General features: G+C 39.7%; 1 protein-coding gene across 1 annotated transcript in view; it reads left to right on the plus strand.

Annotated features, from left to right (window-relative positions):
• Positions 1-317: 317 nt before the first annotated feature.
• CWC22 (CWC22 spliceosome associated protein homolog) overlaps positions 318-14797 on the plus strand; it is a 51788-nt gene continuing 37308 nt past the window's right edge. The window contains exons 1-2 of the mRNA XM_033112871.1: positions 318-372; positions 12234-12369. Of these exons, the coding sequence (XP_032968762.1) occupies positions 12343-12369 (27 nt within the window). The 5' untranslated portion in view covers positions 318-372; positions 12234-12342. The remainder of the gene's footprint in view (positions 373-12233; positions 12370-14797) is intronic.

Genomic DNA, 14797 nt, shown 5'->3' on the forward strand with positions numbered 1-14797 from the left:
TAGCCGCCTGAAAGCACTTTCCGTCGCTTATCTGAAGAACTACAATTCCCGGCGTCCATTGCGGCCTTCTCAAAACTAAGACAGTAATTGCTTACGTCATTTCCACCCTCACAGGCGGTGGATGCTGGACTTTGTAGTTTGTATCAACTTCTCTTTTTTGTCGCCGCCTTGGGAAAGGGAAAACGTGGCCGGACACACTGCTCTGAATCTGGTATTATGATGTGTTTTTTTAAAAAATAAGTAGGATAACGTATCAAAGCCAATGTAGCATCAGGTTTGTATGCATTTCACGTCCCGCCTTCCCCCTACTGCCGGGGCCGGGAAGGGGAAGTGACGTGTATCCGGTGTAATGGCGGCGCGGTGGAGCTCCAGGTAACTATCGAACTCCGTAGACTCGCTGCAGCCTGCGAACCGTAGTGTGGGTGGTGGGTTGCCGGACAGGGTGGGTGGTGAAAGGTGCCCAGGAGTGGGTGCGGGACTGCCGGTGCGGCCATCGGTGCCGCCGGGGTGCGCGTGGCTCTCTTCCGGCCGCGCGCCGGCTGGCGAGGTTGAGGTGTCAGAGCTGGTCGGGCGGAGGAGTCTGAACGGGTGGGAAACTCCCTGTCCGCCTGCGCGGACGGACCTCGCTTCCTCCGAGGTTCCTGGTACTGTCTCTCCACACTGCATTTGTTCCTGAAATCCAGCACCAACGCTGGCTCTCTCCTGTTGTGTGCAGTGCGTTTCGGCCGCGGATTCCTTCGAGCCTCTCTAGTCGTTTCGGCTTCCACAAGGCCCCTTTCTCAGTGCCCGGCCCCAGACTATGGGAGTAGGATTAATGAACTGTATAGTTCGTTGAAAAATAGAGTAAATTTCATTGTGCCTTTTTCCGGCGTAATTTCCCCGTGACTGCTCCTTAAAATTTCATTAGTCGTTTCTTTTTCATACATTTGCCGCGTAAACAGTGATTCTTCCTAGTGTTTAGTCCTGCGGACTCTGTTCCTCAGTGTGCGGAGTTCTTCCTCTGTCATACTTGACCATCTCATAAGTTGATCTACCTCCAAAAATGTGATAATTGCCAAACTTGGGTCTCCATTCTCCTCCTCTTACCGAGCTCAGAATCCTACAGTACACTTGCATATATAATGGTAATCTAATGGTTAATTTCACTGAGTCTTTTAACTGCAATATCGCTTTACCTATTTTCACTTAATCCTCACAGGTCTTTGAGCTAAATGGAGAAGGAAAAAAACTAGGGAAAGGCTATTTCAGATGCAAGAATTAGGTGATTGAAAGTGCGGTAAGAGTGCCCTTTGCATTTTTAGGCGTCCACAGACTAAAAATAGGTAAACAAGCAATCTTAGGCTTCAGAAGACCAGGTAACCTGCCTTAACTGTATTTAGACTTGTCTTGTTTTAGGATTGCCTGTGAACTGAGGAGTTAACCTCAATTACCATCCTACTTTGGAGACACAGATTTACAATTGGCATTAACTGTGATTTTGATGTAAAGAGGAGTTGTTAACCTGCAGCATCTGTAGGAGGAGGAGACCTACTTGTGTTGATACTGGGTGATGGACTAGTGAACCCATGATTTCAGTCTTGCTTCAGCACGTGTTAGGTCTGTCACTTGGGGCAGGTTACCTAACATCCGTAGTCTGAAAAATGTGTGTAACAGTAATACCTTGTTTTGAGGATGAAGAAAAATAACGTGTATAAGGCACTCTGCACAGTGCCTGGCGTATAGGTTTAGCTATTATATTACAGTTACTACTATGGTAGAGTTGATGAAGTCACTCTGTGCCTCAGTTCTTGTTCTTTGGTTATGAAGGTTGCCCTTCCACTTTTAAGTGTCCATGCCACTTTCACGGAGCCTTATCTGGCTGAGGCTCTGAGACTTCAGAAGCCAAGAATCTTGATCTAATAACCTGGCCCAGTGATTCTGAATATCTCCTGAATCAGCAGCATCAGTAGCTCTGTGGAACTTGTTCAAGCAATGAAAATTATTGGGCTTCATCCTAGTCCTGTTGAATCAAACTGGGGAGTAGGGAGTCCATCAGTCTCTTTTTAATCAAACCATGCATGTGATTCTCATGCCTGTTAGTTTGAAAGCCACTGTTCCAGCCCATCTCCTAGGGATCTGATATGGTCCAGCCCCCGCCCCACCCCCAGAATCAGGTTTGCTGCCTTCCTTGCTTCAAAGTATTTGAGCTACAACCCTATTACTTGTGCCCCCACGTCCTTCCCTACTTTGGATAGTTTAGCTCCAATCACTTCCGGAATTCTGACACTTCCTAGACTACTTAACCGTCTTTCCTAAACCACCCTTCTTAGCTTTGTCAGTTTTCGCAGCTGCTGGATTGTTAGAGGTTAACTCTCCTTCCTGACGATTGAACATTGCCAAGTGGTCTACAGTGGCTGTTGTAGCTGAGACCACCTAAGATAGTACATGGTAACACATTGTTACTTAAAATGCCCATGCCTTAATTTGAACATGATTTTCTGTTTGTTGCCCACTTGTATTTAGACTGCATTTTGTATTCTGTGGTGTATCCCTAACTTGTTAGAAGTCGTGGCTAGCCTAGAGTTAGTTTAGGGAAAAAGTGGTTATTGGTAATATAGCTGATCCCACTGATGACTTTGAGGGCTTCCTTATTGCATTTCTCTCCTTTTCTGTTCAAGTCTGAGAATCCTAGTATGGGAAGGTGATGGAACAAAAAGACCTCTGGCGTATTAGTTTCAGCAAACGTCCAGACTTACTAAATCTATAACCCTAAATGTTTTATTTTAGTATATGCATTTCTCAGGTGGACATTGAAGAGACATTTCAATGCCGACAACAAACTTTCAAAGCATTTTCTTCAAAAATAACACATCAGAAGAGGAAGCAATGGATTAAAGCAAGCCTTTGCTGTTTGTAGCCAAGCTAGTAAGACTTTCCCAGTTAACAGATACCAAAAACATGGTGTGAGCTGCCTTGGCCTGGGGACATATGGGCCTCTGTGATTATAGAATGGGTTAGCTAATGGGAACGGGAGACCTGGTGAAGATTCACGTTTAACTTGACTTTGAGCCTGACTCCTAAATGAATCAGGCTAGACAGAATTCAGCACTTCCCTCTGAAAAGTTACCTTAGGAGTCAGTCCTTCCCTGAATTAGTTTGTCAGGGCCGCTTTTTCTCAGGAGAGCTGGCAACAGGAGCCTCTGTGGTGGAATGCAGTGCTATGTGTCTAGGGACTACTCGATAAATCTTGGTGGAGGCCAGCACCTCCAAGTTTTCCTTAGAACTTAGAACGTGGTTCACTAAATGGCTCTTTAAATAAAAATTAGAAAGCCCACTTTCAGAGCTGTGCTGTGTGAGTTGGCAGAACAGATCCAGCCCATATGCTTAACTGGGCAAACTGAAGAACACATTTTGGGGGCGAGGCAACCAAGTGAATGAAGGTATACAGCAGATTCAATAATTGGACTTGTTTTGTAAGTTAAAGTAACTGCACCTTAAGTGTCCAATTTCCTCTTGCAGTGCCATCAAAAGAACTGGTATGTTTTTCATCTCAATAGGAAGGTCTCTTCAAGCTGATCAGGTTCACGTGGGGTGAAGACTGGCCGGCACCTGAGAGTGCTATCTTTATGCCATTGACGACAGGCAGCTTGGGGGTTCCCAGAAGTAGGGGTTGATAGGTGGGACAAGGCTGCTGTGGTGTCCCTTGGTAAAGAAGTCGTCAGACTACCATTATGGTGGGTTCTGGGTAGGCAAAAACAGGAATCATAATCAAAAGTCCGTACACCCTGTTTTATATTTCATTCTAGAATTGGAATGGAATAAGTGGCAGGCACTGTCCTAGGTTCTAGTAGGTGTATGGCCGTGACCAAGAACTTCAAGTATCCAGTGTTGTCATACAAGGGCTTTCACGCTTTAGCTTCATGAATCTCGTGTTCCGTCTTATATCTGCTTAATCTTTGTATGTACCCTGTACTCAAACAACTTGGAGTCCCCTAAATTCTTTTATGTCTGAGTCTTTACACGTGCTGATCTTCTTGCCTTAATGACCTTCCCTTCTTTCCCTATGGGGAATGACCTTCCCTTCTTGTCCTTCAAGATTCAGCTTCAAGACCCACTTCTTTCTGTTTGCTCCAGACTCACTTGGTTGTACTTCCTCTTTCCCAGCAGTAGTGTGTTTGTAACACTGTTGTCACACTTAGACTTCTCCTCTGTGCCTGAGGATAGGAATATTGATCTCGCAGACTTCAGTGCAGTGTGTGCAGCCTACTTACTTAGGAATACATCACCTCGCTGTACACACACTCTGTCCTCAACCCTTTTTCCTTAATTTGTTTCCAAAGAATAGGGGGTAAAGTGAAAAAGCAGAAAAAGACAGTGACCATATTGTTCCAATTAAGCTTAGCCTTTCTCAAGGTCTCTATGAGTACTTTTCTGAAGCACTTCTTATTATAAGTATCCGTGACGGCTCCAACCTCATCATTTTTTTCAGTTGTTTTCCTACGTGTTCTGTACAGTCTTTCAATTTTTATGACTTCACCAAGGAGCCTCTTCTGCACAAATACAAACTTGAACACGAAATGAATAAGGACACATCCAGTGGGTGATGAGAAGCAGTAGAGCTATTTCATTACCACAAGACATATATTAAGTTAAAGTGGCGAGGGTTATGGTATAGGTTTGAAATTTACGTTTTTGCCTCTTTTTGTTATCATAAAAATGGGTATAAATTTGGCTTAGTCACTAGACAAGAAAACCCATAATACTAATATTTGTTCACTGAATAAGATGCTGGGGTTAATGAGGAAAGTTAAATCCTGTTGATGAACTGTGAACCAAGGGGTGTATGGGGAAACTAAGGCAAGACAAGGTGGGCTTAGCAGGATGTAAATACAAGTGATTGAGGGTTTAGTACCACGAGAGATGCCCCTGAGGGTTTTTTATTCTGTAAGTAGAGGGACTGCTCCTGCAGAACTCTTCTATGAAAGGGTAACGTGTGGAGACCGGCTGGTGATGCAGCAGACACCAAGACGAAATTTCCATTTTAAAAATTTAGAAGGCAATTTGGAAAGTATGGAATAATATTACATATATCGTAGTGGAATGTGCTTTTAAGGCCCGGGTTTCCCTGTGGGCAGCTATTTAAAGGATGCGTTTGCCCCACAGGGGTGAAATACAGTGGAGCCCTACCAGTTCATAGTATACATACGTATATAATTTATATTTTTAGAGGCAAGTTGGAAAAGTTTTTATAGCCTAGAGATAAAGAAGACCTTGTGAAAAATCTTATTAGAGAGGTCAGAAACAATTTGCCTTCTTCTAAAATGAAGGTTGTCTTATTATGGGATCTTTCCTAAACGGAGCCGTACCCCTACCTTCTGTATACAGTATCAGAGAAAAGGGGGTGTGGGACGACAGGCAGATTTGAGTCTATCTCCTATTAACTGAGAAGGTGAAGTCAATAGAATGTGAAGACTGACTGGGAGTGAGGAAAAGGAAATGTCACTTGGCTGGCTTGGTACGGAACATCTTAGAGGAGGAGTTGGTTTGAGCAGAGGAGGAAATGATGAGTTCCAATGTGGACTTCCCTTGTTCAGAGCGTCGTTGGAACATCCACATGGAGGTTTCCTATAGGCATTTGCACGTAGGGTTTGGAACTCTAGAGTAGATTGGGCTGGAGTAAAAGTCATTCTTATAAATGTTATTGGAAGGTGTGGGCGTAGAGATGGTCTTCCAGAGGGATTATGGAGAAAAGAAAGGGGCTGTTCATTTGTTCATTGAACAAATATGTATTGAGAGCTTTCTACGTTGGGAATACGGCAATGAACAAAACAGACAGAAATTCATGAGAAAAGACTAAACTCTATGGGCTAGTAAATATTAGAGAGGTGAACAGAGGAACAGACTGGAGGAAAACCTGATGAACGGGGTGTACCTGGAAGTTGAGGAGCAATTATAGATAAAACAAAGAAATGGCCCATGTAGGAGTGGAAAACCAAATGTTGGTGGGTAAGAGGAGTTAACGAGAGGTTAAGAATTGGAAGTATCAAATGTAGACTCATTTATCAAAACACACACACACACAACTTGGCTGTTTCAGGAAAGAGAATGGAGCTAGAGGGGGCAAAAAAGCATTTGCCACATAAATATCATACTTTATATTTAAATAATCATTAAAGAAGTTCAACATGTAGAATTTTTCATTAAAACTAACTCATTTGGACACCAATACCAGTTGGTGTCAAATATATCAAGAAATAGATGATAGAAATTTTGAAGCAAAAATTGACAAATCCCTGCTCTCAACACTATTCTGATGAAGAGGAACACATTAGGAGATTTTGCTATGTACCAACGAAAGATTTTTTTTTTTTTAAATTTAAGTCGGGTATCCAACTGATTACATCACTAACTTGATTTCTTTGGTTACTTAAATACAGACCAATATGGACTGGCTTCATGATGTAGGAAATGAATGGGGGATAATACTAGCTCCTCCCGGTTTATGAGTTCTTTTTAGTATGAGTTCATTAAAAAGATAAGAACTTTTAGATTTTGTCATCTTTTTAAAACTCATGTAAGTATATCTTAAGATGTCCCCAAACTGGTGCTGTGTCCCCCTACAGAGAGTCAGAGACCAGTCAAAGGCTTCTTCTGTATTGTGTTTATTCCTCATCACTTAATGCAACCCAAACGATATTCAGATACTACTGTCTGCACTGCTTCCAGCCCTGTACTTGAACAGATAGCTTCAGTCGTTCAAACGGTAATGAGTCACACCGCACTCCTAGTGTACAAAGACTAGAAAGCAAACAGTGGAGTACAGGTCTGCAATTCTTTATTTGTAATTTTTGGAGTTAAAACTGTTTTGACATTCAGAATTTTTCTGAATGTTTCAGATTTTGGAGAAGAAATACAGTGCAAATATATTTATTCAGTAACCCCCCACCCCCTTTCAGTAGAAGTGCTCTATTGAAATAATTGAGAAAACGGTGCATTTGGGGCATTAGTTGAATACTTCCCCCCTTTGGGGGTCCTGGCAACCTCTAATTAAGCACATTCGTATTTCTGCAGTGCATCAAATGAAGAGTCACATGAAGTCTCAAGTTGGTGCATGTCAGGTTTTGCTGCCAAATTAGTTTATCACAAGCTTAAAAAAAAGTTTGTGTTTTCAGAGCTTTTCAAAATTCAGAGTTGAAGCTAAGGGTTGTCACCCTGTATAGGACTGTGTCGGCCTTTTTATTTCCTTGAAATTATGAACTATGCTAAAATCAAATTGCATCATTTTTCCTTGTGTGACATATCACGGGGTAAATTTCTTACATATATATATATATGACTTATTTTACTTATAGTAAAATAAGACCGGGTCTTACATTAACTTTTGCTCCAAAAGACGCATTAGAGCTGATGGTCCGGCTAGGTCTTATTTTCGGGGAAACACGGTAGTGATGCTAAGAAGAGCAGTGAGAGCTATAAACTCTAGATAAATTGCTCTCATTGCAGGAATTTCCAATTAGTCAAGAATACACATCAATTATCAAGAATACACATGTTGAACTTTCAGAATTTCCCTATAGGCATATTCTGTATAAATCTGGACGATGATAGTACTTTATGCATTTTTTTGTTAGAAGAACTGCAATAGTAGTCTACTTTATAGTATTGTCAATTTCACTCTTAAACATTTTGGAACATGGAAACGTAACAGATTGTGCTTGATTGCCAGAAATTATTTGGTGATGATGGTTGAAGGGAAGAAAGGGGAAAGATGACACTGATCAGAAAAAAAACTCATTCAGTTTAAATAAGGTAATTTGAAATAAAATAAAACACATAAAAAATTGCCTGTTTTTTTTTTTTTTTTTTTTTTTAATGTGTTGTTGGTAGGTTGAAAAGAGAAACCAGAAGATCCAAGAGGGATAGCAAAGGAAAATGCTAAATCTTGCCCAACAGAGGCGAGTAATTTGCTCATATTGTACCTGGTCACACTGAATTGTACATATGCTGACTAACTAAAGGAATAAGGAATCTTTAATATTTTTATTACGCGTGTTTAAAAAGAAGTAGTGCCTCATTATGTTAACATAGAAACCTTTGCTATCTGGAACTTTGGAAGAATGGATCAGTTTAAGATAGGAACATTTTCTGGATAGTAGAGACTGTCTACATTTTATAAGTTACCAGTTTGGCATCAGTTTATTAATGTTGGCATTTTCATTGCGATGCAATATCAGATGGTGTTGGCATCAGATAAACCTTTTTGAAATTTAGCTCTGCCGTTTTCTAGCTGTAATTTACTCGGACACATTGCTTCAAATCTCTGTACCTCAATTCTCCCATTGGAAAAGAAGGCCAAAAAATTCACCAAAGCAGGATAAGTATGAGGATTGAAAAGATTATATAAGTGATGTGCCTAGTATGTCTCTGTGGCTGCAGTAATTTGTCATTCTTCATTATTGTTGCTATTGTTACCTCACTCTAAATTATACATTTCTGACTTCTAAAACCGGAAATGTAATTAATTAGTTAATCTCTGGATAATTCAAGGACATGATCGTAATGTGCTGTAGAATTGACTTGTGCAGATGGAATAGTAGTTGGTTGCAAAGCTACTGTTTATACTGACAGTCCTCCCATTGGCTGGTTTTGCGTTCACTGTTGCACATTTGTACCATTTGGGAAATTTGTCGCTATGTTATTTTAAAATGACTTTCGTGTCAATGGAATAGGAACATCCTTTTTAAAGGTTTGTAAATTATTGGCATGAGAGCTTAGAATATCTCCATTATCAACTTGAGCACAGCATTTAGGTAACAGGTGATTTTGAAATGAGTCTTGTTTTAAATACATACAAAGATAAGTTCTCTTGGATAGAAAATATGTATCTATAAGATTAATATAAGTAATTCTAAGAGTCCAAATCCCACCCTATTCTCATTGTTCTGCACAGAAAATCATGATGTGAATATAGTAAGTCAGCAAGTTTACAATTTTACTGAATTAGAAAGTGTTCTCTTCCACTATTTTGTCCCCTCTGCCCAAAATAGGACTTTTAGAAGGAAAGCTGGGTAGAGGATATTAGTCAATTAAGTTAGTGCTGAATTCAAGTTAACATGGATGGGTTCTTACTATATAAAAACATCCCATTTTAGAATAGGGCAAATTGTTCAATTCAGGATCCACACATTTCATTTGTTATGTGTATTAAGTCACTTATTCTATATCAATTGTCCAGCTCCTTTCTGTTTTTTTTGTCCCCCATGCTATTGAATTGTTGGAGACACTGGTTCATTTGTCTTGTATGTTAAAGCCCACCAATGAAAGCTCACCAGTAACATACCTAATTAGTACTCAAAGTTTATTAATTTACTGCAGCAAGGGAGAAAGCATACTGTAGGGAGTCGTGGTGTGCCTCAGAAAGGGGGGTTTCAGGAAGGGTACTTGAAGAGTTTGTGAGACTAGAGGTAGTCATCAGGTAGTCATCATGGTCTTGTTAGGGATTGGGCAGGATTTGTAAACTAGAGAGTTGCTGGCACAGTCAGTGGTCATCTCGTCTTTAGAACACATATCCTGTAACCCCTCAAGATGTTATAATTTTTGCTTCAAACAGACCTATGTATTTTAGATAAAAGAAAAAGTGGTCTTTCATGTTTCTCAAGAAAGTTACCATTTCCAGTGTTCTTTATTTCTTTCTGAAAATCTGAATATCCATCTGGTATGGTTTCTCTTCAGCCTGAGGAACTTCTTTAGCATTTCTTATAGTGATGCAGTCTCTTAGTTTCTCTTAGTTGTGTTTGTTTAATCAGCAAATGTCATTATTTCATCTTCATTTTAAGATCATTTTTGCTGGAATTCTAGGTTAGTTGTTTTTGTGTTTTGTTTTTTTCCCCAACATTTTCAACATTTTTCCACTGTCTTCTGGTCTCTTTAGTTTCTGATGAGAAGTCAGTAGTAATTCTAATAGTTATTTCCCTGTGTGTAACAATGTTATTTCCCTCTTTCTGCTCTCAGGATTTTCTCTTTATCTTTTGTTTTCAGCAATTTTATTATTGGCTACTATATGTGACTATGTGTGTCAGTGTGGTTTGCTTTATCCTGCCTGGGATTCTCTGAGCTTTATGAATCCTGCTAATTTATACCTTTTACCAAACTGGGGAAACTTTATTTCTTGAAATATTTTTCCATCCCATTTTTTCTCTTTTTCCTTCTTGGACTTTAATTACACATATATTGGCCTTTTGATATTGTTACACATGTCCCTGGTAGTGTTCATTAAAATTTTTTTGTTTCTCTGTTCTTTAGATTGGGTAATTTTTATTGATCTTACTTCAACCTCACTGACTTCCTTTATCTCCATTTTTCTATTAATTCTAGCCAGGGGATTTTTCACTTCACGTATTTTTCAGTTCTAGAATTTCGGTTTGGTTCTCTTGTATCATTTTTTTTGTTGTTCTTGCTGTTTGGATTTTTTTTGCTGAAATTTCCTATATTTTTGTTTTTTGCAAGCATGTTATCCTTTGCGCTTTTGACTATGCCTTAAAAATCTTGTACGTTAATTCCAGCATCTGGGTCATCTCAGCGTTGGTGTCCGTTGATTATTGTTTTTTTCCCCCTTAAGATTGGGCCACAGTTTTCTGATAAGTTGAGTTTTGTTTTGTTTTCTTTTGTTTTTATTGTATCCTGGGCATTGTTACTATTATGTGAAGACTTGGTATTCTGTTACATTCCACTGAGGAGTGGTGAATTTTTAGACAATTAGCTTGATTAGACTTACATTGCAAATTCTCAGACAGTTGTTCATATTTCAATTCTGTTCTTTGATTCTCAGCAGGACTCTATTTTGTACATGTATTGGTACAGGGGTGGTCAGAGATTTGGGAGAGTTTATACACAGCGGGTTGGGCTTCTCTTCCCTGGCTTTACCCGCTTTGAGAGTCCCCTAGAGGGATATTAGTCTAATTTCAGCTGCAAATACATGAGAGAGTGTGCTTTAGATTGAAATTACATTTTATACATTGGTAAGTTTGTAAAGACTTGTGTATATAGCATTTACTAACCATGACAACCATTGTAATAGAAACTTTCCTTGACTTAATGATCTGTGTACCTCTCCATCTGTATTAAATGATAGCAGCTCTATGTTACTTTAGTGTCAAGATTATTTGTGTACATGGTCTAGTGAAAAGAATACTTAATCGGGTGTCCTCAGACTAGGTTTCTAGTTATGGTCTGCCACTTACTGGTATTATAGCTTAGGGCATTGAAATGACTTACCTCACCTTCAGTATGCTTATCTTTAAAAAGAAGAACTTGTACCAGATAATCTGTAAAATACTTTTTGGCATTCAAATTAAATTTTTTTTTTTTTTAGTTACATTCAATCATTTTGGTACTGAGCACAGTTTTCTTTATATTTTCTACCTCTTTTAATTAAATTTTCTCCTATTTCATTTTGTTATTGTAATTTTGTTACTGTACAAACTATTTAGATATGCAATTCTCATAAACCATAAACCACTTAGATAATATAATTCTAAGAAAATACTTGAATGGCAGTTCTATGCAAACATAACTATCAATTCAGCATTTTCCAAAAATTCCTAAAATTTATTTAACAGATGGATATTGAAAGACATTTTATTTTGGCATTTAATGTTGATGATTAGGTTGATTCTGAGCCAAATACTTAGTTCTCACATATGCATATATCTGAAACTTTTTGCCTTTGATAGATCCCATTAAGAATTGATGATTTTAGTTTAACATCTTATATTTCTGTGCAGAGTACTTTTATTTCTGAGTGGTCATTATTACAAGAATATTGGATATTTCATTTTTAGTTTATATAGAAACATTGAATCTTTTATACTCAGCTTATACAAAGTTCCTCTTATAATTGTTTCCTCTGGTCACTTGTGTTTTAATAATGTCGCCATATTGTTTTATGATGTAGGTATAGGTCTCCCTCACTGAGAACAAGTTGAATAAAGTTATCTGGCATCAGTTATTAAATTAACTTTTGTTCCTCTCAGTCATTAGAATAAAATACTTTGTTGTGTTTAATATGCCCTTTTTTATTATTTGCTCTTTTGTTCAGAGTATATTCTACTAGTATGTGTTATTTATACATTGTTATATGGAACTATTTAAGGAGTTTTAGAATTGTTCTAAGTTATTGATTGTATCTGTGCCTACTGGCTTAAGAAAAATAAGGTGGTCAAAGTTAACAAAGCTTTCTTTGGTATATTTTATAGGTGACTTTGGCAGACAAGAAAAGTAAACTGAAAGAAATCATTCCATTTGATACCTGTTATTTGGACCAGCTTAAGGAGTCTGATTTATAGGATCAACTGGCGACAGAAAATGAAAAGTAGTGTGGCACATATAAAAGTAAGTTTTTAAAACTTGTAATACAGAACATAAACTTGTAGTCTATTACGTACCCTTTAAACAAAAATGCATTTAAGTAGTTTGGACATTAGAACCAGGCATCATATACACATCTAACTAACACAATTTCAGATGTAGATACTTGGTCATATGGGAGTAATAGTGTGAAAAGGGGCAGTTGGAAGAACATACAGAGTGTGTGTGTGTGTGTGTGTGTACGTACATACGTGTGTACATGTACGCGCACACATGCATCTGTGCCTGCATGAATCAAAAGTGTGTGTGAATGAGCACATGCAAAAGAAGAATAAATAACAGGGCAGGAAATGTCACCCTTTTCTAAAAGAGTGTGCTTTCCTGAATGAGTATGGAATGAAAGACAGGAATCTCCTTCCTCAACTGGTCTCAGTTCCTGCATGTCTATCTACAAGTGAGCCTTTTGTTATATGTATAAATGAGCTCTTTATTCTGTGCTGTCCTTTACACATTATACATTCATTTATTCAACAAATATTCACTGAATTCTTACTGTGTCTCAATGACTGTTCTAAGTACTTTGGGTGAAACGAACAGAACAAATCCTTGCTCTCATGGAGTTTACATTCTAGTGGGGGAGACACAATAAATCATAAACTTAATATATAAGTAAATTACATAGTAGTATGTTGGAGTGTTAGTGCTAGACTTGTGCTATGGAAAAAAGAAATCGGGTAAGATTGATCAGTAGCGTTTTAACAGCGAGGGCCCATTGAAAAGGTGGCCACGTGAGCAGAGACTTGAAGGACATGAGGAGGTTAGCCATGCAGGTGTCTGGGGGAAGCCTTTGCCAGGCAGAGGGAACAGCAAGTGCAAAGGCAGAGTCTAGTGTGGCTGGAGCAGGTTATGAGAAAGGGAAAAGAGTGAGAAATGAGGTCAGATCAGCAGTGGGGACCAGGAACTCCATCTGTTTTCAGGACTGTCCCTCCGTTGTGAGTGAACTTAGTGGGAGAGCAAACCATTCCACTTCCTTTTCTTTGCAACTGTACGGATCTACAAGCAGGCACGTAATCACTTCCTGGGCCTGAGTTGTTAAAGGGGAAGGTGTATTTTTATGTAATTATAAATGTGGGCGCTGCTCCCTTCCTTTCCTCCACCAGCTCCATCCCCCTAAGCCTCTTTCTTTAAAGAGAACCAGTGGACTGTCAGCTCCATAACAGCAGGTGCCAGGTAGAAGGCCTGGGGCATGGACTTACTTAATAAATGGAATTGATAGACTTACAGACTGAGGCAAGCTCTGCTGCCATCATTCCTAAATTCTGTCCATTATGAGGAAGACACGTGTGTCAGCCTCCCTTCTAGTTAGACATCCAGCCTGGGCTTGCATATCTCCTTTGGCAGGGCCTCACCCTTTCCGAAGCTAGCCCCATCTGTCAGTAAATACCTTCGTGTATTGATCTGGCTCTTGACTGAGCCTGTTAGACGAGAGCTCTCCGATTTCCACTGATAACTTTTACACAGGGGAGAAGTGTTCAGTCTTTCTCAGATCCTCTTCCTGCACGTCTTAGACCAGACTTCTCCACCTTTCCCTCTTGTGGTCCCGATGGGTCCTCTGTGATATCGCCCCAGCCTAGGAGTGGGTGTCTTCACACTTTGGCTTGGCCCTCCCAGCCAGTTCTCAGCTTGGTCTCCATCATGTTAGCCACAAGCAGGTTCACTAGCAGGGTTGGGTCCAGTCTTACCCGAGGTGAAGCTCAGATCGTCCCTTGTTGTTGTAAGGACTGATCTGTTAGGTTCAGGAAGCTTCAGCTGAGGATCCTTGTTTTTCTGTTGAGCCTTCCTGTAGCTTCCTTACTACCGTGCTTCCCCGAAAATAAGACCGGGTCTTATATTAATTTTTGTTCCAAAAGATGCATTAGGACTTTGTCCTGAAAAATCATGCTAGGGCTTATTTTTTGGTTAGGTCTTATTTTCGGGGAAACACGATAGCTAAAAGCAAGCTCCCTACGTCCATCAGCCCCTTGGTCCCCTTGCTCTTGTAGACTTACTCTCTCAGCCCAGTGGATGCTCAGAGCCTCTGGAATCAGGCTCCCTGCTCCACTCGCCTCCGAGTATGGCTCTCTCTACATTGTTAGAGACTGCAGGTGGCTGCACGGTGTACCACATTTGTTTTGCTTGATGAACAATTCAGATAATTTTTAAAGATAATTTTGATATGTTATTTTTTAACCACTGCTCTGACTAGTAATCTAAACTCTATGGTAAAGGAAATAGGGAAATTCTGGGTATTATTTGGGTCACACCTCACGAGGATTCTTCACTTCCATCAGCTGAATCCTGTTCAGCTACGAAAGCCCAGGTCAGGTGCCCTAACCCGCCGTCACACCTCAGTACCTGTACCACAGTCATGGTGCCAACTCACGATCTGCTCTTAGCACTTAGTGCACGTGCC

The sequence above is a fragment of the Rhinolophus ferrumequinum genome, chromosome 8, assembly GCF_004115265.2.
Source record: "Rhinolophus ferrumequinum isolate MPI-CBG mRhiFer1 chromosome 8, mRhiFer1_v1.p, whole genome shotgun sequence".
NCBI classification, from domain to species: Eukaryota; Metazoa; Chordata; class Mammalia; order Chiroptera; family Rhinolophidae; genus Rhinolophus; species Rhinolophus ferrumequinum.